The 22,359-nt window shown below is 47.9% G+C and overlaps 1 protein-coding gene across 8 annotated transcripts in view; it reads left to right on the forward strand.

The window, feature by feature from the left end:
- STXBP5L (syntaxin binding protein 5L) overlaps positions 1 to 22,359 on the forward strand; it is a 508,429-nt gene that overhangs the window by 286,633 nt on the left and 199,437 nt on the right. For all 8 annotated transcript variants that reach the window (XM_077479605.1, XM_077479606.1, XM_077479607.1 and 5 more), the window contains exons 10-11: positions 13,622 to 13,776; positions 17,594 to 17,666. In XM_077479605.1, the coding sequence (XP_077335731.1) occupies positions 13,622 to 13,776; positions 17,594 to 17,666 (228 nt within the window). The remainder of the gene's footprint in view (positions 1 to 13,621; positions 13,777 to 17,593; positions 17,667 to 22,359) is intronic.

The raw sequence follows: 22,359 nt of genomic DNA on the forward strand, positions 1-22,359 counted from the left end.
ATGGACGGCAGGCTTCGCCTGTGCTTAGGGAGATCAAACACTTGCAGAAACCTTTTTTCTAGGGTCCAAAGAAAGCCTTTGTTGTGTAGAAAAGGCTTTTTTTCCCCATCTGTGTTTGAGCTCTTCAGAGCGCTGCTTCACCCCATTTCCTCATAAGCATAATAGCATAATAGCATTCTGAACCTGCAAGCGTGCCGTAGCAAAAACCTCAGAGGGACGCCGCTCCACAAATGTGCTATGATTCATGTATTCTAAAACAAGAAAGACCTTTTGCCTTTTTGAAATATGTTATTCATACATCAATTTGATGTGAATTATGGAAATTTCTGACATATTTTAAATGCCAAAATATGGCCTTTTTTTCCCCAGAGCTACCTTGTTCCCCAGAGAGAGTTGGCCTGATTCTTGTCTGTGGTGTCAGTATGAGATCATTCCTCCTACGTACAGATTTTTTACATCTGTATCACCTCTGACTTTCTTCATCCCGCCTGGGTTTGCCAACTACTCCCTGTTAAAAAGTCTGAGCCTCTCAACACCTTACCTGGCTGTCAGGAACCTGTTATTCACCTATTTTATCTGTTGGTGGCACTGTGCTCGTTGTCAGAATGCAATCCCATTAGCCATCAGCATGTGTCTCCCTTCAGTCATTGGACTTTTTCACCAGCACCTAAGCGTGCAAAAAGTCTGAGCCTCTCAACACCTTACCTGGCTGTCAGGAACCTGTTGTTCATCTATTTTACCTGTGGGTGGAACTGTGTTTGTTGTCAGCATGCAATCCCATTAGCCACCAGCATGTGTCTCCCTTCAGTCATTGGACTTTTTCACCAGCACCTAAGCGTGCAAAAAGTCTGAACCTCTCAACACTTTACCTGGCTGTCAGGAACCTGTTATTCACCTATTTTATCTATTGGTGGCACTGTGCTCGTTGTCAGAATGCAATCCCATTAGCCACCAGCATGTGTCTCCCTTCAGTCACTGGACTTTTTCACCAGCACCTGAGAGTGCAAAAAGTCTGAGCCTCTCAACATCTTACCTGGCTGTCAGGAACCGGTTGTTCACCTATTTTCCCTGTTGGTGGCACTGTGCTCGTTGTCAGCAGGCAATCCCATAAGCCACCAGCATGTGTCTCCATTCAGCCACTGGACTTTTTTACCAGCACATGAGAGTGCAAAAAGTCTGAGCCTCTCAACACCTTACCTGGCTGTCAGGAACCTGTTGTTCATCCTATTTTACCTGTTGGTGGCACTGTGCTCGTTGTCAGCCTGCATTCCCATTAGCCACCAGCATGTGTCTCCCTTCAGTCACTGGACTTTTTCACCAGCACCTGAGAGTGCAAAAAGTCTGAGCCTCTCAACACCTTACCTGGCTGTCAGGAACCGGTTGTTCACCTATTTTCCCTGTTGGTGGCACTGTGCTCGTTGTCAGCAGGCAATCCCATAAGCCACCAGCATGTGTCTCCCTTCAGCCACTGGACTTTTTCACCAGCACATGAGAGTGCAAAAAGTCTGAGCCTCTCAACACCTTACCTGGCTGTCAGGAACCTGTTGTTCATCCTATTTTACCTGTTGGTGGCACTGTGCTCGTTGTCAGCCTGCATTCCCATTAGCCACCAGCATGTGTCTCCCTTAAGTCACTGGACTTTTTCACCAACACCTGAGAGTGCAAAAAAGTCTGAGCCTCTCAACACCTTACCTGGCTGTCAGGAACCGGTTGTTCACCTATTTTCCCTGTTGGTGGCACTATGCTCATTGTCAGCAGGCAATCCCATTAGCCACCAGCATGTGTCTCCCTTCAGTCACTGGACTTTTTCACCAGCACCTGAGAGTGCAAAAAGTCTGAGCCTCTCAACACCTTACCTGGTTCACCTATTTTCCCTGTTGGTGGCACTGTGCTTGTTGTCAGCAGGCAATCCCATTAGCCACCAGCATGTGTCTCCCTTCAGTCACTGGACTTTTTCACCAGCACCTGAGAGTACAAAAAGTCTGAGCCTCTCAACACTTTACCTGGCTGTCAGGAACCTGTTGTTCATCCTATTTTACCTGTTGGTGGCACTGTGCTTGTTGTCAGCATGCAATCCCATTTGCCACCAGCATGTGTCTCCCTTCAGTCACTGGACTTTTTCACCAGCACCTGAGAGTACAAAAAGTCTGAGCCTCTCAACACTTTACCTGGCTGTCAGGAACCTGATATTCATCCTATTTTACCTGTTGGTGGCACTGTGCTCGTTGTCAGCATGCAATCCCATTACTCACCAGCATGTGTCTCCCTTCAGTCACTGGACTTTTTCACCAGCACCTGAGTCGGGCCACTTGGAAGGTGTTGAAAGCACAAATCCAGTCCAAAGGTATAGGTCTGCTTTGGATTGTTTGAGGAAGGGTGAGACTCAGCCTGTGTCCCTATTGGAAGGATTTTCTTCAAGTCCTTTTAGGCTGGGTTCACACTAGTGCGATCGCAGACATGGCATGTGAGTCGCACCTTATTGCTGTGCGAATCACATGCGATGTCTGTGCAATGCTAATTCAGCCATACAAACTATGGCTGAAATTGCATCGCATACGCACCAAAATGGTGCAGGACCCTTTTTTTGGTCCACTCTGGAATCGGATCACATGGGTATTTACACCTAGGCGATCCGATTCCTGCACATGTTTACAGTTCACACTGAGATCTGAAAACTGATCCGAGGGTCTCATTAACTCTACATCGACACCCTAGAGATTCACAGATGTGTGTGCGATTCAGGTGCGATGCAGGAACCGGCACTGAATCCCAGGGTTTCCCGCATCGCACCGGTGTCAACCTGGACTTAAAGTGGAAGTAAACCCTCTGATCGTTTTCAGGAGGAAGGAAGCTGCAATCTTGGCCTCTGTTTAATCTTCAACTGCCATGATGCTGCACATGTGATCAGTTATGACACCAGCCCTTGGATGGTTTGACAGTTTGGTTGAGAGCACAAGCAACGTGGCAGTTACATATTTTTAGCGGCGCTTTTCGGCCGCAAGCGGGGTGCTTTTAACCCCTGCTAGCGGCCGGAAAAGGGTTCACTTCGGTTCGCTTCGGCGCCGCTGCCCATTGATTTCAATGAGCAAGGGGCTTTAGCAGCGGTGTATAGACTGCTGCTAAAGTGCCCCTGCCCATTGCTTCAAAGAAGCTGCTTGCCGGACTTTTTTGAGCGTCATGCCAGCGCACCACTCCAGTGTGAAAGCACTCCGGCTTTCACACTGGAGTGACAGGAGAGGCGCTTTGCAGGCACTATTTTTAACCCCATAGTGCCTGTAGAGCTCCTCAACGTGAAAGTGGCCTAACTGTTTTTTTAAACTGTTAAATTGATGTGTTTACTTCCACTTTCAGACAGGAAGTGATGTCTCTAACGCACACAAAAACGCATTTTATTAGAGCTAGGATGGATTACAATTCTGACAGTGTTTTTATTTCAACTTTGTCTGAAGTGAATGCCACTTCCCTAATTTTTTGTCCTGTTGTCATAGGGAGAGGAAGTAAGGGAAATATTTCAGTGGCAACACAGGAAGCTATAAAAATTTGATACATGTTTTAATTATGTGCCACTCTATACAATAATTTGACTCTCCCTATGACACCAGTCGTAGGGCACTGTTCCTCCCATTGACACCAAGGATGGGGTACTGTTCCTCCCACTAATACCAATGATGGGGCACTGTCCCCCCCCCCCCATTGACACCAATGATGATGCACTGTTCCACCCCATTAATGCCAACGATGGGACACTGTCCCCCCCCCCCCATTAATGCCAACGATGGGACACTGTTCCCCCCCCCCATTGATGCCAATTATGGGGCACTGTTTTCCCCCCATTGACACCAACAATGGGGCACTATCCCTCCCACTGACGCCAACGATGGGGCACTATCCCTCCCACTGACGCCAACGATGGGGCACTAGCCCTCCCACTGACGCCAACGATGGGGCACTAGCCCTCCCACTGACGCCAACGATGGGGCACTAGCCCTCCCACTGACGCCAACGATGGGGCACTAGCCCTCCCACTGACGCCAACGATGGGGCACTAGCCCTCCCACTGACGCCAACGATGGGGCACTAGCCCTCCCACTGATGCCAACGATGGGGCACTAGCCCTCCCACTGACGCCAACGATGGGGCACTAGCCCTCCCACTGACGCCAACGATGGGGCACTAGCCCTCCCACTGATGCCAACGATGGGGCACTAGCCCTCCCACTGACGCCAACGATGGGGCACTAGCCCTCCCACTGACGCCAACGATGGGGCACTATCCCTCCCACTGACGCCAACGATGGGGCACTCAAAGCAGAAATTAAGCCGGCAACTCAGTAACTCCTTGGTATAATCCCTTATCCCACAAAAACAAACAAATGCGAACAAAAAAGTAATTTCTATTCATTTCTATGAAAATATAAAACGTGCCAAAAATGCGCAAATCAGCCCAATTTGAGTTACAAAAAAAGCTTCAAAAAGTTTTTGAGCTTCAGGCGTGAGTTGGAGTGGAGATGTGAACCATATCCATAGAGAATAATTGATTTTTTTTTTTTCCTCCTCCAACATTTTGGAGCTTCAAGCTACAAACTGCGGAGGTGTGTGTGGGGGTGGGGGTGGGGGGGGGGGTAGGGTCTTTAAGATGACAAAGATTTCACTTCCCCCAACCTGCCGCAGGTGAGTGTGGAACATGTTCTTGTACAGGGTGCTTTATATGTATTCTTAGTAATGTAGGGGGGGGGGGGGCAGAGTCAAAGCTGTTATAGTTTATTTTTACAAGGATGAAAATGACCATTTTTATTGATTCTGACAGTTCAGTGTATTTTTAGATTGGCTCTGGGCAATTTCTCTACTCATATAAGTCATGGTTCTACACAGGTGAGAACGATCCAGCAAATAATCAGAAGATTTGCAATGATTTTCTGTTTTCACACCAGTATTTTTGCACATGGCGGGAAACTGGAGAAGGAAATTTCTATAATTTGGCCCCTAGTTTCGCTGGAATGTATAATACAGGAAGTATCACCAGCTTTGTGGTAAAAATAGTATCCAGAATAAAACGTATACAGCAGGGGTCGGCAACCTGTCGATCATGATCTACCTGTTATTGGGCAGATGATTGGTAGATCGCATTCCCTTCCTTGCCGACCCCCCGGGAACCTAGACAGGAACGGCATTTACTGGATTTTCCTCCTGCAGCAGCTGAAAGCCAGCTTCTCCTCCTCCCCCACCTGCCTTTCAGCAGGACTGAAGCTTGTCGCCCCAAAAGAAGCTCCTGCTCCCTTTGGAGCAACAGGCTTTCCGTGATGTGGTTTGCCGTGATTGCAGCGTGTGTGACCATCGTGACGTAACCGCACCCGCGTTTAGGTGCCATTGAAAATGAATGGCACTGGAACAAGCGTAGTGCGATTTTGTCAGTTTCGCAGAGCGTTTTGGGAATCGCGGACAGAATCGCGACGATTCTACCCATGTTCAGTCCTTAAGGTGAGCTTAATCCTTTGTTTTTTTTTTTTTATTCAAATAATAAACATGTTATACCTACCTGCTCTGTGTAATGGTTTTGCATCGCGCAGCCCCAATACTCCTCTTCTAGGATCCCCTGCTGACACTCCTGTCTCCTTCTCTTTGGCAAGTGCCCCCATATCAAGCTGCTTGCTATGGGGGCACTTATGCATGCTGGCTTCTGAGCCACCCTGTCTACTTCTTTTGGCACAGACCGGGTGGCTCAACCCCGCCCCCCGTTCCAGCATTTGATTGACAGCAGCAGGAGCCAATGGCTCCCATTGCTATCAATCTGACTAGTGAGGAGGGAGACAGCGGCACGAGCCACATCGCTGGATTGGGCTTGGATAAATATAGGATGAAGGGGAGGGGCTGGGGGGATCCTGCAGTGCAGAAGGTTTTTTACCTCTTGTCGGATGGGCCTTTGCACCGAGTGGACGAATATTTGTGTGAATTCATGTAAATACAGCTGTGTCGAGAACGGTTACTGGCGGCCAATGGGAGCTTTTCGGTCATGTGACCGCCATGACAGCATATCACAGTGGTCACATGATCATAAACCCCGCCTCCCAGCATCTTAAACCTTTTAAAGGGAGGCACTTGGCGCCAAGAGGTTAATGCCTAGAATGAAGTAAAGTTAAAAATCTTAAAAGTGAAGTATTTTTTTTTTGAGAATCATACTTGCCTAGGTGGATGCTGAATCTGTCCCCTGCCAACTCTAAAACCGAGAACCGAGCAATCAAACACCACTGATTGCTCGGTTCTTAGGGATCCCTGAGCAGAGAGCTGCTTTCAGTTACCAGCTCTCTGCTCTGCCCGACCCCCCCTCCCCCTCACTGGAACGCTGGGCTGTGGAGGGGGTGGGAGCGGCCACCTCAGGCTCTCAGCAGCTCGCTAAGAGGCTGAGCCGGGTGCCAATCCAGGCATGTAGGCGGATCCCAACTTCATTGTCGAGATCTTGCCCAAGCCCAGAGCGGCTCTGTGACGTCAGCCGAAAGCAGGCTTCAGAATGAACTGCACTCCTGTGATCGATAGGAGAAGTACAGCCAAGCGATCTTTGGCTGTACTTCTTAAAGGCTTAGTTTAGAACCACTTTAAGTAAACCTGTTTTTCTCTGCATGGGCAAAGCACAGGTTTACTTTAGGGTTTTTGTGCAAAGCATGACCCGTGTTCAATTCCTCCCCTGCACATAAACAACACCTCTGTGTATCAGAACTGCTTTTAACACGTTTGAGACGTGCAGACGTGAATAACCGTTTTGTGCAGTGGCGTCAGGAGGGGAGGGCTGAGGGGGGCTGGAACCCCCGAGTGGGCCCCCAAAAAGCCTCGGGCATTCACAATTGTATTGTAAAGCCCCGAGTCCGAGCGGCCGTATGCAAAGAGTCAGACAGTCGCTGAGTGCAGCCAGCAGGCATCGATCTGACTCTGAGTGCGGCCAGGGAGTGACATAAGTTCCTGCCTCCTGGATACTGCAGCGCCTATGACGAACATCACACTAGTCCAATGCCGGCACCACGGGACGTGTGACGTTCATCATAGGTGCTGTCGGGTCCAAGAGGCTGGAACTACACTGCGACTGCGACAAGCACTCTGGAATCCGGCGCTCGCTCTCTGTAAATGGGCGGGGCCGCCGCTGGCTCTCCTAACCTGGCTGTGGCTGCCTGGAGCATGCAGCCTGCTGTCTGACTGGTCATGAATGGGATGGGCGCGCCACACACTATGGGTAAGACTGAGCTGCAGTTAGGTAGGTCAGTGCAGGTGTCAGGTAGTCAGTTTAGTGGCCAGCATTGATGGGCACTGGTAAGCCAGGGAGCAAGCGGGCCAACCCCCCATGGCAAGCGCTCCTCACATACCCCCCCGTCCCCCCGCCGGTGCCGGGCTTGGACTTCAGGCCGGGGCCCCTGGTCTGTTTCCCACCTAGAAATGCCCCTGGTTTTGTGTATGGCAATCTTACCAGCTCAGGTTAATGTGCAACATAATAGTGATTAATGCCTGCACAGCCAACCATTATTCACACAGCGGCCTTATTATGTTCTTAATGTATGATTCATGTACAGTTTGCTGATCGCAGATAAACCATCGTTCACTGCTTCCCGTACCCACCAGCCCATAAATGTAATATATCGTTCTTATAGTCTCTCCGCCTGCAAATCCCGGTTTGACACTGGGAGATAGGAAGCCATCTGGATGCACAGGATCCACAGTCTTTCACTGGATTTAAAAATCTTTTTTTTTTTTTTCTTAGACAAATGAGAGCTTCAGACAAATATAAAAAAACACCCTGTAGCCTTGTTATGTACTCCATTAATAAATGCAATATTCTTTACAATACTTATAGTATAAATTACTGCAATGTGTCTTTATAATTTGTCTTTATATTATCTTCCCATAATTCCCTAAACAGCAAAAAGAAAACAGAATGAAAGTGAATTCTGCACTGTGAGCCATTCATGCTTTTAGTGTGCTGTGTGCCTTATGTAGCGGCCATAACCCGTTGCAGGGCGGCCTTAACTGAATGGGCTTACAGGTTACCTTCTCCTGGCCTGCTCTTCCGCGTCCCAGGGTTGATACCCAATGACTTGTACACTGACACAGATGAATCCCTTTTTGAAAAGGTTTTATTTTGCAGTAGAACTTTCACAAGCACAGTCTTTTAGGGAACAGAGGGCAAGGGTGAAGAACTCAGGCACCTTGAACTGCAGGTCTAACAAAGTCTCCATTTCCCCCCAGAGAGTAGCCACTCGCAGCTGGGCACTTCAAGGCTGAACAGATCTCTAGCCAGAGATCATGGCAGTCAGCATGTTGACTCAAACCTTGAACAATCAACTGAGGGTATACAGGAACCTTTTTCCGACCATACCTGGAACGAGTCATCAATGTCCTTCCCAAGTCAGTAACCAGGCACTTCTCAGGATGCCACTTGCCGGCCCTCCTCCGAAGAGTCCTCCCCCGGTCACTTCCACGAGCTGTGATGCCCCTCCAAGCCGAGAGCACACCTGGATACCATGAATCCTCCCTCAGTTACTGCGCCTCGGAACAGCTGGCTCCGAGACTTGGGAACAGACGGATCCCTACCCCAGACAGGTCTATCAGGGGCCACTGACAGGAACATGTTGCGGGATGTCGAACACCCCGTGACCGGGACCCCTCACGGGGCTACCCCAGTCCTGGAACCAGAACAGACCACACCGGTCTCACAAACAACTCCGGAACCCCGAACACGTGACCCACACCTGCTTAAGTACCCCCTCCCAGACTCCTCAGCGGGCCCCGGTACTCCCGCTGATTGACTCCGAGAGGGCCGATACCCAAACATCCAACTAGACCTGGTTCTGGCCTGTCATGTGCACCTCACCGTTCACATGACCAGGCAGAACTTCCATAGCATAGCCTGGCCAGACTGGTGTTAAGGCCTACCTAACCAATTAACCCTCAGAACCTTTATTGTCCTGAGACCAAAAACTAAATTTGCAATGCGTGTGACATTCAATCCCAAATGTCATCTGCTACACTTACATGTTTCAGGCCCTGTTTACCTCCCAACTTTTGAACTTGAGAATAAGTGACATTTTAGGGAGACAGTGACCGAAAACTATGCGTGGCTAAACATGATAGTGGGAGGGGCTTAAGGACCATGGTTAATTAAAACCTGGGCTTCCTTGTACCTATACAATATGGTTTGATTGCTGTGCTAAAAGCTGGAGTCTCCAGCGTGAACCGACCAGGCATGTACTGGCCATTGAGACTACAAGGAGTTTCCCGGTGGGCCGATGGCTCAGTGGGCCAGTTTCAGTGACAAAGTAATGGCTGCGTAGCTTGCCCTCAACTTCACGTTGTGATGTGAGAAAGATGAGAAAATACAGAGGAGAATAAGTGAGATAATAAGAGGTTAGTGAGGACTTCTTTTGTTATGCTACTTATGTTTTTTTGCACAATTACGTATTGTTTTATATACTGTTTTTGTGCTTGTTTGCAAAATTAAAGTGGGCTGGTCTGGATGAAGTCCAGGGCCAAATTTTTGTCCCAGTCCAGCCCTGGAACCGACCATTAGGGAGAGAGATTGGAGAGAGGGAAGGATCGCTGTTATATGGAAGGAAGGATAACTATGGTATATGGAAGAAAGGAAGGAGGGATCACTATGGTACATGGAAGGGAGGAAGGATGGATCACTATGGTACATGGAAGGGAGGAAGGATGGATCACTATGACACATGGATGGCAGGAAGGATCACTATGACATGTGGAAGGCAGGAAGGATCACTATGGCACATGGAATTTAGGAATGATCACTATGGCACGTGGATGGCAGGAAGGATCACTGTGACACATGGAAGGCAGAAAGGATCACTGTGACACATGGAAGGCAGAAAGGATCATTGTGACACATGGAAGGCAGGAAGGATTACTATGGCACATGGAAGTTAGGAAGGATCACTATGGCACGTGGACGGCAGGAAGGATCACTATGACACTTGGAAGTTAGGAAGGATCACTATGGAATGCGGAATGCAGGAAGGATCACTATGACATGTGGAAGGCAGGAAAGATCACTATGGCATGTGGAAGGCAGGAAGGATCACTATAGCATGTGGAAGGTAGGAAGGATCACTATGGCATGTGGAAGGTAGGAAGGATCACTATGGCATGTGGAAGGTAGGAAGGATCACTATGGCATGTGGAAGGTAGGAAGGATCACTATGGCATGTGGAAGGTAGGAAGGATCACTATGGCATGTGGAAGGTAGGAAGGATCACTATGGCATGTGAAAGGTAGGAAGGATCACTATGGCATGTGGAAGGCAGGAAGGATCACTATGGCACATGGAAGTTAGGAAGGATCACTATGGCATGTGGAAGGCAGGAAAGATCACTATGGCATGTGGAAGGCAGGAAAGATCACTATGACATGTGGTAGGCAGAAAGGATCACTATGGCACATGGAAGTTAGGAAGGATCACTATGACACATGGAAGGCGGGAAGGATTACTATGGCACGTGGAAGGCAGGAAGGGTCACTATGGCACATGGAACGCAGGAAGGATCATTATGGCACATTGAAGGCAGGAAGGATCATTATGGCACATTGAAGGCAGGAAGGATCATTATGGCACATTGAAGGCAGGAAGGATCATTATGGCACATTGAAGGCAGGAAGGATCACTATGGCTCATGAAAGGCAGGAAGGATCATTATGGCACATTGAAGGCAGGAAGGATCACTATGGCACATGAAACGCAGGAAGGATCATTATGGCACATGGAATGTAGGAAGGATCACTATGGCACATGGAACGCAGGAAGGATCACTATGACACATGGAAGGAAGGATCATTATGGCACATTGAAGGCAGGAATGAACACTATGGCACATGAAAGGCAGGAAGGATCATAATGGCACGTGGAATGTAGGAAGGATCACTATGTTACATGGAAGGAAGAGAGAGAGGGGAGAGTTCACTCACCCGAGGCTGGCTGTTCTCCAGAGTTTCAGGCAGTGACATCATGTGCACTGCTTTACTTTTTCCACCCACACAACCCCTTCACAGTGATAGGATTGGCTGCATGCCGGGATTTGTGGGCTGACATGGGGTGGGGGCATGGGGAGGGGGTGGAGCAGATCTAGCCTTCCCTTCTTTTCCATTTTGTAGAGCAGGTGGGCGACCTGGCGTGTGGGTGAGCAGGACTGTGCTGGTTGGGCACTAAGCAAGTCTTAGTTGCAACGTGGCGCACACTGATAGGTGGAGTCAAATGGCGCAACTTGTTCCAGCATTGGGCTCCATTGCGGGATTCAGCCCGGATTTGTAAAATATACTGGGATTTACTTGAAATCCCGGGATGGTCCTGGCAAATCCAGGACAGTTGGGAGGTTTGTTAGGCAGCTTACAAGAGAGTACAGGGAAGAAGGACATAGGCACAGTGATAATGATCATTTGTTGCCTGTTAAGAACAATCATAATACAGGAAGTTGTTAAGCTGCAACAGGAAACGGGTACAGCATGTAGGAAAGGAAGAAGGTGATGATAATCGCCCATTCCCTGTTCTACCGCACTGTCCGTATGTTACAGACATTACTTTTCTAAATTTCATACTTGTTCTGGGTCCGTAACTCAGAAAGTATTAAAGTCAGGGGATCAGGATAACACATATATTAATGGACCTGCACATTTTTTTAACGTGATTGTAAAGTCTTTTTTTTTTTTTAAATAACAAACATGTTATACTTACCTCCTCAGTGCAGTTGGTTTTGTACAGAGCAGGCCACGTCCTCCTCTTCTTGGGTCCCTCTTTGCTGCTCCTGGCCCCTCCCTCCTATCGAGTGCCCCCCACAGTCAGCTCAGCAGCTTTATTGGGGGCACTGGAGCCGAGTCACAGCTCCGTGCATCCATTCAGACTAGGAGCCCCGACCCGGGCCCCACCCCCTCTCTCCTCTAATTGGCTAACCAACTTTGATCGACAGCCTCGGGAGCCAATGGGCCTGCTTCTGTGTGTCAGCCAATCAGGAGAAGTGTCCCATATGGCTTAGACATTCGTTGACATCGCTGGAGAGAGATGGGGCTCAGGGTAAGTATTAGGGGGTGCTGGGGTGGCTGCTACAGACAAAAGGTGTTTTTTATCTTGATGCATAGAATGCATTAAGATAACAAAAACATTCTGCCTTTACAACTCCTTTAAGCAATGCCCCACAACATGCATATGGTTGAAATCTGTGTAGTGCACTAAAACGTGTGCTTTGTGGCTCATATTTTTACGTGTGTTGGGGTACTCCAAGCAGGGCAAATAGACAATATCTCCAGACAAGGCCTCCCAGATCCCCATATACTTTCCTCTCTTGTGCTCCCTCGCAGCTTCCTCCTTCTCTGCAGCTTCACTACCCAGCGCTTCCTGGGATGGTCGAGCATGTGAGCAATCCATGCAACCAGTCGCTAGGACTAAGTACTGTTGCATGACATGTACAGTAGGCGTGTCGGGGTACTCCATGCAGGCAAACAGTGTCTACAGACAAGGCCCCCAACATCTCCATATACTTTCCTCTCTTGTGCTCCCTCGCAGCTTCCTCCTCCTCTGCAGCTTCACTACCCAGTGCTTCCTGGGATGGTCGAGCATGTGACCAATCCATGCAGCCAGTCACTACGACCAAGTAATGTTGCATGACTGGGGAAGAGCAAAGGGCAAGGAACTTCGAAGGAGGGCAGGTAGGGTCTGCTGAGGATCAGAAGGATTCCCTTTTACAGAGACCTGCCTAGGCATGGTCACAGTGTATGAAACTCTGCCAACTTACCCATGTAAGTGGCCATGTAACTGCCCTACTGACCCCGTCCACTGCCCTACAGAGCCCGTCCGCTGTCCTACAGAGCCCGTCCGCTGTCCTACAGAGCCCGTCCGCTGTCCTACAGAGCCCGTCCGCTGTCCTACAGAGCCCGTCCGCTGCCCTACAGAGCCCGTCGGCTGCCCTACAGAGCCCGTCGGCTGCCCTACAGAGCCCGTCGGCTGCCCTACAGAGCCCGTCGGCTGCCCTACAGAGCCCGTCGGCTGCCCTACTGACCCCATCCGCTACCCTACCGCTGCCCTACTGACACCAGTGGCGGAACTACCAGGGTCACAAAGGTCCAACTTGCGCCTGGGCTCTGGCATTCCGCCACTGTGGGAAGGCCCTAAGATGGCACGAAGTGGACCCACTGCAGAACATGTGAAAGGGTCCCGCTGCAGGGCCGTAATAAGGGCCCCATGATGGGAGTAAAGGTCCCAAGGTTCAGTAGGAAGGGCCCCAGGCTCAGAGGTTTCATGTTTTTTTTGTTTTTTTGCATGGGGGTCTTGAAGTTTCTATTTAGCCTCTGGTTTTTATTGCAGAGCTGAACATGTGTACGCATACATGCTCCTACATACTGCTCGAGGTTATGACTGCTGCATTAAACATGTCAATCTGTTGACCTTGGAAAGAGATAAAAAATATTATTATGTGGTAGGAAGATGCTAACAAGATTTCATGTATGGGAACAATAGCTTATCCCGGGATTCATTACACGAGGCCCCCCCGAGGCGGTTCACATTAATATCACATTAATATCACACACTCTCTCCGCCTGTCTGTGTGTATAAACAGCTGCCTTGTGTTTGACTTGTCTTGTAGTGAGCCGTTCATCATATTCTCCGGAGGCTTGTCCTACGATAAAGCCTGCAGAAGACCGAGTCTGACCATCATGCACGGAAAGGCCATCACCGTCTTAGAGATGGATCACCCCATTGTGGACTTTTTAACCCTTTGTGAAACACCCTATTCAAATGGTAAGAGAGGAGAGATGGTTTGAAATGAAGTGAAGTGAAATGATTCTGCATTCATTAGATGTAAACAACGGTAACGCAGCGTGCAGGTCTACCTACCATGCTACTCTGTGGTGCAACCGACCATGAAGGCCCTAGGTGCACCTCAAACTTACCTAAACAATCCATTTCATTTTAGTCATGCAATCAAAATCTTGCTTTGGGTGTGGCTTGCTTAAAGTCTACCTACCTGTGCTCTTGAACAGCAAAGTGACAGGTTCCCCTCCTCCACACTGCTTAGGCCTCGTTCACACTTGCAAATGTGATTACATGCGAGAGACCCAGCAAGGGTTCCTGGCAATTAGCTGTAGGTAGCGACACCATTAAGTCCCCTTTCACACTGGGGCATTTTGCAGGTGCTATAGCGCTAAAAATAGCGACTGCGCACCGCTCTAAAACAGCTCCATTCACTCCAGCTTGAAAGCCCAAGGGCTTTCACACTGGAGCGGTGCGCTGGCAGGGCGTCAGAAAAAGTCCTGCCAGCAGCTTCTTTGGAGTGGTGAAGGAGCGGTGAACTCATCGAAATCAATGGGGCAGCGCTGTTATACTGCCGGCTAAACGTCGATGTGGCGGCGTTTTGCGGGTGGACTTAACCCCTTTTACGGAGAGGACTTCACCCGTTTTCGGCCTCTAGCCGGGGTGATATGACCGCCCAACTAGCGGCCGAATAGCGCAGCTAAAACTAAGGTAAAGTGGTGCTAAAAATAGTGCCGCTTTACCGCTGACGCCGGTGGCAGCACAGTGTGAAAGGGGTCTAAGACCCCTTTCACACTGGGGCGCTTTGCAGGCACTATAGTGCTAAAAATAGCGCCTGCAGAGCGCCCTAAAAGAGCCGCTGCTGTGTCTCCAGTGTGAAAGCCCCGAGGCAGGAGTGCAGCACTTCTACCTCCCCAGATTTCATCCACATCTGGATTATCAGTGCTCAGTGCGCTGTAAATACTGAAAAAGCCGGCACCACGGCCTATCACAGTACAGCTTGGATTTCATTGGATAGCAGCGAATACAGCACAAGAGGTCAACGCGTTTCAGCTTCAAACAGCCCTATCCATGACTCGGCAGCTTGGCTCCCTCTCCTGGAGTTACTTAGTAGTGCAGCTCCCCCACTCCCCCCTCCAAGCAGTGACTCAGCAGATCAGCTTTCCCTGCACCACCCTCCCAGCAATGTACAGTGCTGAGAGGCTGATCCAGGTGCCGGTCCAGGCATGTGCGCGGTTTCCAACTATATGCTCACAATCTTGCCTGAGCCTGGACCGGCTCTGTGCAGAACAAACTGCACTCCTGTGATCCATATATCCAATGAGCTTTGGCTATAATTTGCCTTTAAGACAAGCCCTCACTGACCTCTGTAGCAGCAGGCACTGTGGAGCTTGGCTCCCTCTCCTAGCAGTTACTTAGTAGCGCAGCTCCCCTACTCCCCCAACCCTCCAAGCAGGGACTCAGCAGCTCAGCTTTCCCTGCACCCCCCTCCCAGCAATGTACAGTTTTGAAAAACTATTTGCCCCCTTCCTGATTTTTTTATTTTTTTTTTGCATATTTGTCACACATAAATGATTCAAATCATCAAACAAATCTTAATATTACACAAAAATAACCCAAGTAAATACAAAATGCTGTTTTTAAATGATGACTTTATTTTTTTAAGAGAAAGCAGCTGTCCAAACCTGCCTGGCCCTATGTGAAAAATGAATTGCCCCCTACACCTAATAACTGGTTGTGTCTCCCTTGGCGGTAACAACTGCAATCAAGCGTTTGCGATAACTAGCAATGAATCTTTCACATCGCTGTTGAGGACTTTTGGCCCACTCTTCTTTGCAGAATTTTCAGGCACATTGCAGGGTTTTCCAGCATAAACTGCCTTTATTAAGGTCATGCCACAGCACCTCAGTCGGATTTAAGTCTGGACTTTGACTAAGCCACTCTAAAAACGTAATTTCGCTTTTTATGAGCCATTTAGAGGTGGACTTGCTGGTGTGTTTCGGATCATTGTCCTCCTGCATAACCCAAGTGTGCTTGAGCTTGAGGTCAGGAACTGATGGCCGGACATTCTCCTTCAGAATTTTCTGGTAGAGCGCAGAATTCATGGATCCATGAATAATGGCAAGTCATCCAGCCCCAGATCATCACACTACCACCACCATGTTTCACTGTTGGTATGATGTTCTTTCTATGAAATACTGAGCTTTATGCCAAATGTAACGGGACGCATACCTTCAACTTTTGTCTTATCAGTCCATAAAATATTTGCCCAAAAGTTTTGGGGGATAATCAAGATGTTTTTTGGCAAATGTGAGACGAGCCTTTATGTTTTTTTTTGGTCAGCAGTAGCTTTGGCCTTGGAACTCTCCCATGGATTCCATTTTTTTCCCAGTCTTTCTTATTGTTGAATCATGAACACTGACCTTACCTGAGGCAAGTGAGGCCTGCAGTTCTTTAGGTATTGTTTTGGGTTCTTTTTTGACCTCCTGGATGAGTCGTCGCTGCGCTCTTGGAGTAATTTTGGTTGGCTGGCCACTCCTGGGAAGGTTCACCACTGTTCCAAGTTATCTCCATTTGTGGATAATGGCTCTCACCATGGTTTGCTGGAATCCCAAAGTCTTAAGCCTCGTTCGTACACACGATCGGATTGTTGCCCAACAGAGCGTTAGACTTTTGTCTGACTTTTTGTGTCGGGAACTTGTCTTGCATACAAACGGTACACAATTGTTGGCCAACAAACACGAACGTAGTGACGTACTACGAGGATTTTCAGCTCTTGAGCGCCACCCTTTTGGCACCTTCTGATAATGTCGTGTTTGGTGAGCATTGATTCCGAACATGCGTGTTTGTACTTTCAACTTTTCTGTGATGGACTGTGAAAATCTGACAACAGACCGTTGTCCGCCTAAAACTTACTAGCCTGCCATCCATCATTTGTTGGCGGAAAGTTAGACAACAGTTGTCTGAAGGAGCGTATTAACGGTCGGATTTTATGCCAACAGTCATCACACAATCCCCTGCCGAAAATCCGATCATGTGTGTGCTGCTTTAAGGAACGAACGGCCGCTCAGAAACGAACTGAAAAACGCGAAATGAAAAGCGCGAATCAACACTCACCTAACTTCTACTAACACAAAATTAGCAGAAGGAGCCCAAAGGGTGGCGCTAAAGAGCTGAAAAACGACGTTGTACGTCACTACGTTCGTGTTTGTTGGCTGATAATTCCTTGCCGTTTGTATGCAAGACAAAACCCAGGCACACTCCTTCGGACAAAAGTCCGAGGTTTTGTCTGCGGAAAATCCCATCGCGTGTACGAGGCTTTATAAATGGCTTGGTAACCCTTTTCCATACTGATACGTGACAATTACTTTGTTTCTCATCTGTTCTTGAATTCCTTTAGACGGTGGCATGATGTGTTGCTTTTTTTTGATCTTTCACTGTGCTTCGCTTTCAGGCAGCTTCTATTTAAATGATTTCTTGATTCATCAGGTCTGGCAGTAATCAGTCCTGGGTGTGGCCAGTGAAATTGAACTCAACTTTCCAAAAAAATTAATCCCAGTTCATTCACTTTTTTTTTTTACAGAGGGCCAGGAAGGTTTGGGCAGCTTTCCCCCCCCCTAATAAATGAAATCATCCTTTAAAAACTGCGTTTTGTATTTATCTGGGTTACCTTTGTGTAATATTAACATCTGTGATAACGTGCAAGAAGAGAAAAGATCTGAAATTGTGTCATTTCTCTTCCTTATTAGTTTAATTCTGATTACAGAGAAAACGGGAAACTCAATTAACTTGCCTCTGCTCTTAGAATTCCAGGAACCGTACGCCGTGGCTGTGTTGATGGAGAGGGACCTTATCGTGGTCGATCTCACACAAAGCAAGTAAGATGCCCGTTGCATTTTCTATGTTATCCTGTCAGCTAGCCACCAATTAAATTGTATTTGACAATACCTTTTAACCAACCCCGGACCAATTTGCAGCCAAAGGACCAGGCCCCTTTTTGCGTTTCGGCACTGCATCGCTTTAACTGACAATTGCGCGGTCGTGCGACGTGGCTCCCAAACAAAAAAATGTTTTCCCCACAAATAGAGCTTTCTTTTGGTGGTATTTGATCACCTCTGCAGTTTTTATTTTTTGCGCTATAAACAAAAATAGAGCGACAATTTAGAAAAAAATGCAATATTTTTAACTTTTTGCCAAAATAAATATCCCCCAAAAATATATATAAAAAAACTTTTTTTTCCTCAGTTTAGGCCGATATGTATTCTTCTACATATTTTTGGTAAAAAAAAAAATCGGAATTAGCGATTATTGGTTGGTTTGCGCAAAAGTTATAGCGTTTACAAAATAGGGGATAGTTTTATAGCATTTTTATTAATTTTTTTTTTACTAGTAATGGCAGCGATTTTTATTGTGACTGCGACATTGTGGCGGACACATTGGACATTTTTGACACATTTTTGAGACCATTGTCATTTATACAGCAATCAGTGCTATTTAAATGCACTGATTCCTGTGTAAATGACACTGGCAGTGAAGGAGTTAACCACTAAGGGGCAGTGTAGGGGTTATGTATGACGTGATGTGTTTTTTTTATTGTAGGGGGGCGTGGCCTGGCTTGTGATGTCGCTGATCGTCCTTCCCTATAAAAGGGAACGGACGACCAGTGACAGCCACACAGGGAAGCACGGGGAGAGGTTTGTTTACACAGACCTCTCCTCGTTCCTCAGCTCCGTGACCGTGGCCGCGGGACCAGCTGACCCGATCGCCGCTGGTGTCCCACGAACGGGTCACAGGGCTGAGGAACGAGGAGAGGTCTGTGTAAACAAACCTCTCCCCATGCTTCCCTGTGTGGCTGTCACCGATCGTCTGTTCCCTTTTATAGGACCGGGTCGGGAGCGCGCCACCGGCTGCGCGCTCTCGACCCACGGCTGGGCACTTAAAGAATCACGTACGTGATTGTGCCCAACCATGCCATTCTGCCGACGTATATTGGCGTGAGGCGGTCCTTAAGTGGTTAAACAATTGTTATTTATATCTACTATGCATTATACTATTGCTACAATTGTCAGGCATTATATCGTTTCTAGATGTGTTTTTGCAGAGGACACTTGAAGTCACTCGTGTGAATTTTGATGTACATGTACCTTTTAAAGGCTAAGTTTACCTTTGTTTCTAAAATCCAGCTCCCCTATGTACCGATATACACTATATTACCAAAAGTATTGGGACACCTGCCTTTAAGCGGCCATGACCTTTAATGGCATCCCAGTTTCCCCCTCGGGAAATAATTACCTACTTGATATTGCAGTGAGCATCTTGTCTATCAATATACAGGTGCATATCCAAAAATGTGAATATCATCAAAAAGTTGAATTTATTTCAGTAATTCCATTCAAAAAGTGAAACTCGTATATATTTTATATAGATTCATTACACACAGAGTGATATATTTCAAGCATTTCTTTCTTTAAATTTGAGGATTATGGCTTAAAGCTAGTGAGAACCCTAAATTTAGTATCTCAGAGAATTGGAATATTGTGAAAAAGTTGAATATTGTAGACTCATAATGTCCCGCTCTAATCAGCTTATTAACTTAAAACACTTGTAAAGGTTTCCTGAGCCTTTAAATAGTCTCTTATGCCGCGTACACACGATCGAATTGTATGACGGACTTAGTCCGTCATACAATCCTACGGACAATCCGGCGTACTTTCTACTGAACGGACTTGACCACACACGGATACACAAACAGTCCGTCGAAAGCTTGCGCGATGACGTGTACAGCACGTACGACGGGACTAGAAATAGGAAGTCCAAGACACAGCAAAGCACCCTTTGGGCTCCTTCTGCTGACTTTGCGTTAGTGGAAGTTTGGTTAGAGACGATTCGCGCTTTTCAGACTTCAGCTTAATTCGTCCATTTTTGTTTTTTTAATTTATTCTCGAATTGGAATATTAATCATAGGATGAGGATGAATAAAGACATTTTGTGATAACTCTGTGTGAATATAAGCAGCAAAGCAACTTCACTTTTCTTGCACTATGAAGAAGAAAAGAATGTGCTATATTAAAAAATCACAAAATTAGCAGCATGACGAATATGCTAGCTTCAATACGAACACTAGTTTTACAAGACAGAGCGCTTCCGCCCTGTAAATCCTTTCTGGGCATGCGCCATTCTTAGTCCGTCGGACTAGCATACTGACGACTGTATTGTCCGCTGAAACCAAAGTACGACGGAAAGATTGTTGTGCAAACCGAAATTCTTAGTACTCCGGACTGCACGCTGAAAAAGTCCGCTGAAGCCCACACATGAGCGGATTGTCCGTTGAAATGTGTTTCAACGGACTAAGTACGTCGTACAATTCGATCGTGTGTACGCGGCATTAGTCGGGTTCAGTAGGATACATAATCATGGGGAAGACTGCTGACTTGACAATTGTCCAGAAGACAGTCATTGACACCCTCCACAAGAAGGGTAAGTCACAAAAGGTCATTGCTAAAGAAGCTGGCTGTTCAGAGTGCTGTATCCAAGCATATTAATGGAAAGTTGAGTGGAAGGAAAACGTGTGGTAGAAAAAGGTGCACAAGCAACAGGGATAACTGCAGCCGTGAGAGGATTGTGAAGTAAAGGCCATTCAAACATTTGGGGGAGAGTCACAAGGAGTGGACTACGGCTGATGTCAGTTCTTCAAGGTCCACCACACACACAGATGTATTTAGGACATGGGCTACAACTGTGATACAAAAAGGGTAAGCTTTGTTTTTTTTCCCCTTGGATTTATCCTTGGCCTTGTTTATAACATGGGCTACGAATGTTGCATTCCTTGTGTCGAGCCACTCCTGAACCAGAGACAACGTCGGACGCGTCTTACTTGGGCTAAGGAGAAAAAGGACTGGACCGTTGCTCAGTGGTCCAAAGTCCTCTTTTTAGATGAAAGTAAATTTTGCATTTCATTTGGAAGGTCCCAGAGTCTGGAGGAAGAGTGGAGAGGCACAAAATCCAAGTTGCATGAGGTCCAAAGTCAAGTTTCCACAGTCGGTGATGATTTGGGGAGCCGTGTCATCTTCTGGTGTTGGTCCCACTGTGTTTTTATCAAGTCCAAAATCAGGGCAACCCTCTACCAGGAAATTCTAGAGCACTTCATGCTTCCCTCTGATGACCAGCTTTATGGAGATAATGATTTAATTTCCCAGCAGGACTTGGCACCGGCCCACACTGCCAAAAGTACCAATACCTGGTCACATGATCATGGTATCTGTTAAGAACTTCGGGTATTGAGTCTGACTTAGTGGAAGGGGACCTCTCTTACGGCTCTGGTTCTGGTCTCACTGGAATGGGAACAGGGAGACCGGAGCACAGTGGGGTAGGAGAGTCCAGCCAGGTGCAGCAGCAGGTGTCAGGAGATGAGGATCCTCTGAAGCAGGAACTCTCTGTAGCGGAGAAGCAGAAGGCTGCAGGCCACTGGATCAGGATGGATGGATCCTCCGGAGGTAAGGTAGCAGATACAGGAACAGGCAGGAGACAGCAGAGGTATCAGGTACAAGCAAGGTTCGGCAACAGGTAATCAGTCCAAGAAGAGTCAAACAAGCCGGGGTCGGAGCAGGAGAGGTCAGCAAGGTCAGACGGAGCCGGGTCAGATATCAGATGGGTAGCAGGTAGGTAAACAGGTATTCTCAGGCACTAGCTGCAGACGAGACAGCACAGAACCACTGCAACTGCGCCTTTAAAAAGGGCCACTGGCGCCAATCGAGCTAACGCTCGTCCGTGCGTGCGTGTACCGCGCGCACATAAGATCGACGTGCACCCGCGCGCGTTGGAAGACGCTCGTGCCCACGACGACCCGCGGCACGAATGCGTGTGCGCGTACGGAAAGTCGATCGTACGGAACGGACGGATTCCTGACATTGCCCCCCCACAAGGGGCAACCTCCGGGTGCCCCAAGTGGCTCTTTTCTCCGGGTGTGTTGCAAAGAAGGCTCGGATCAGTCTATCGGCATGTATATTGGAAGCAGGTTCCCAAGAATTATCCTCTGGGCCGTAGCCCTTCCATTTAATTAGAAACTGACCTTGTCCCCGTCGTTTTCTGAAATCCAGAATGGCCTCCACTTCGAATTCCTCGCTGCCATCAATCAGCACGGGATCAGGTGGCCTTGTTTCTCTACCAGGGAAGGGATCAGGTACAGCAGGCTTGAGAAGAGCTACATGAAAAACTGGGTGTATTCGCATGGAATCAGGCAGGGACAACTCATAAGACACTTCGTTAATCCTCCTCTTAACGGGAAACGGGCCCAGAAACTTGGGTGCCAATTTCCTGGAGGGACATGCTAGTTTTAAATTAGAAGAAGACAGCCATACCTGGTCCCCGACTTGAAGGATCAATTCACCCCTTCTTCCACGGTCAAAACTCTTCTTGATGTCAGCCTGAGCCTTGGTTATGACCTCCTGCAGGGTCCGATTATTCTGCTGGAGAAAGGATACCGTGTCCTGTACTGCTGGCACATGCGATTCTGTAAGAACATCGGGGAGAAAAGACAAGTTAAAACCGTAATTGGCAAAGAACGGGGACTGC

Source organism: Lithobates pipiens, unplaced genomic scaffold, assembly GCF_037356315.1.
Source record: "Lithobates pipiens isolate NorthernLeopardFrog02 unplaced genomic scaffold, aLitPip1_a1.2 Scaffold_16, whole genome shotgun sequence".
Lineage (NCBI taxonomy): Eukaryota > Metazoa > Chordata > Amphibia > Anura > Ranidae > Lithobates > Lithobates pipiens.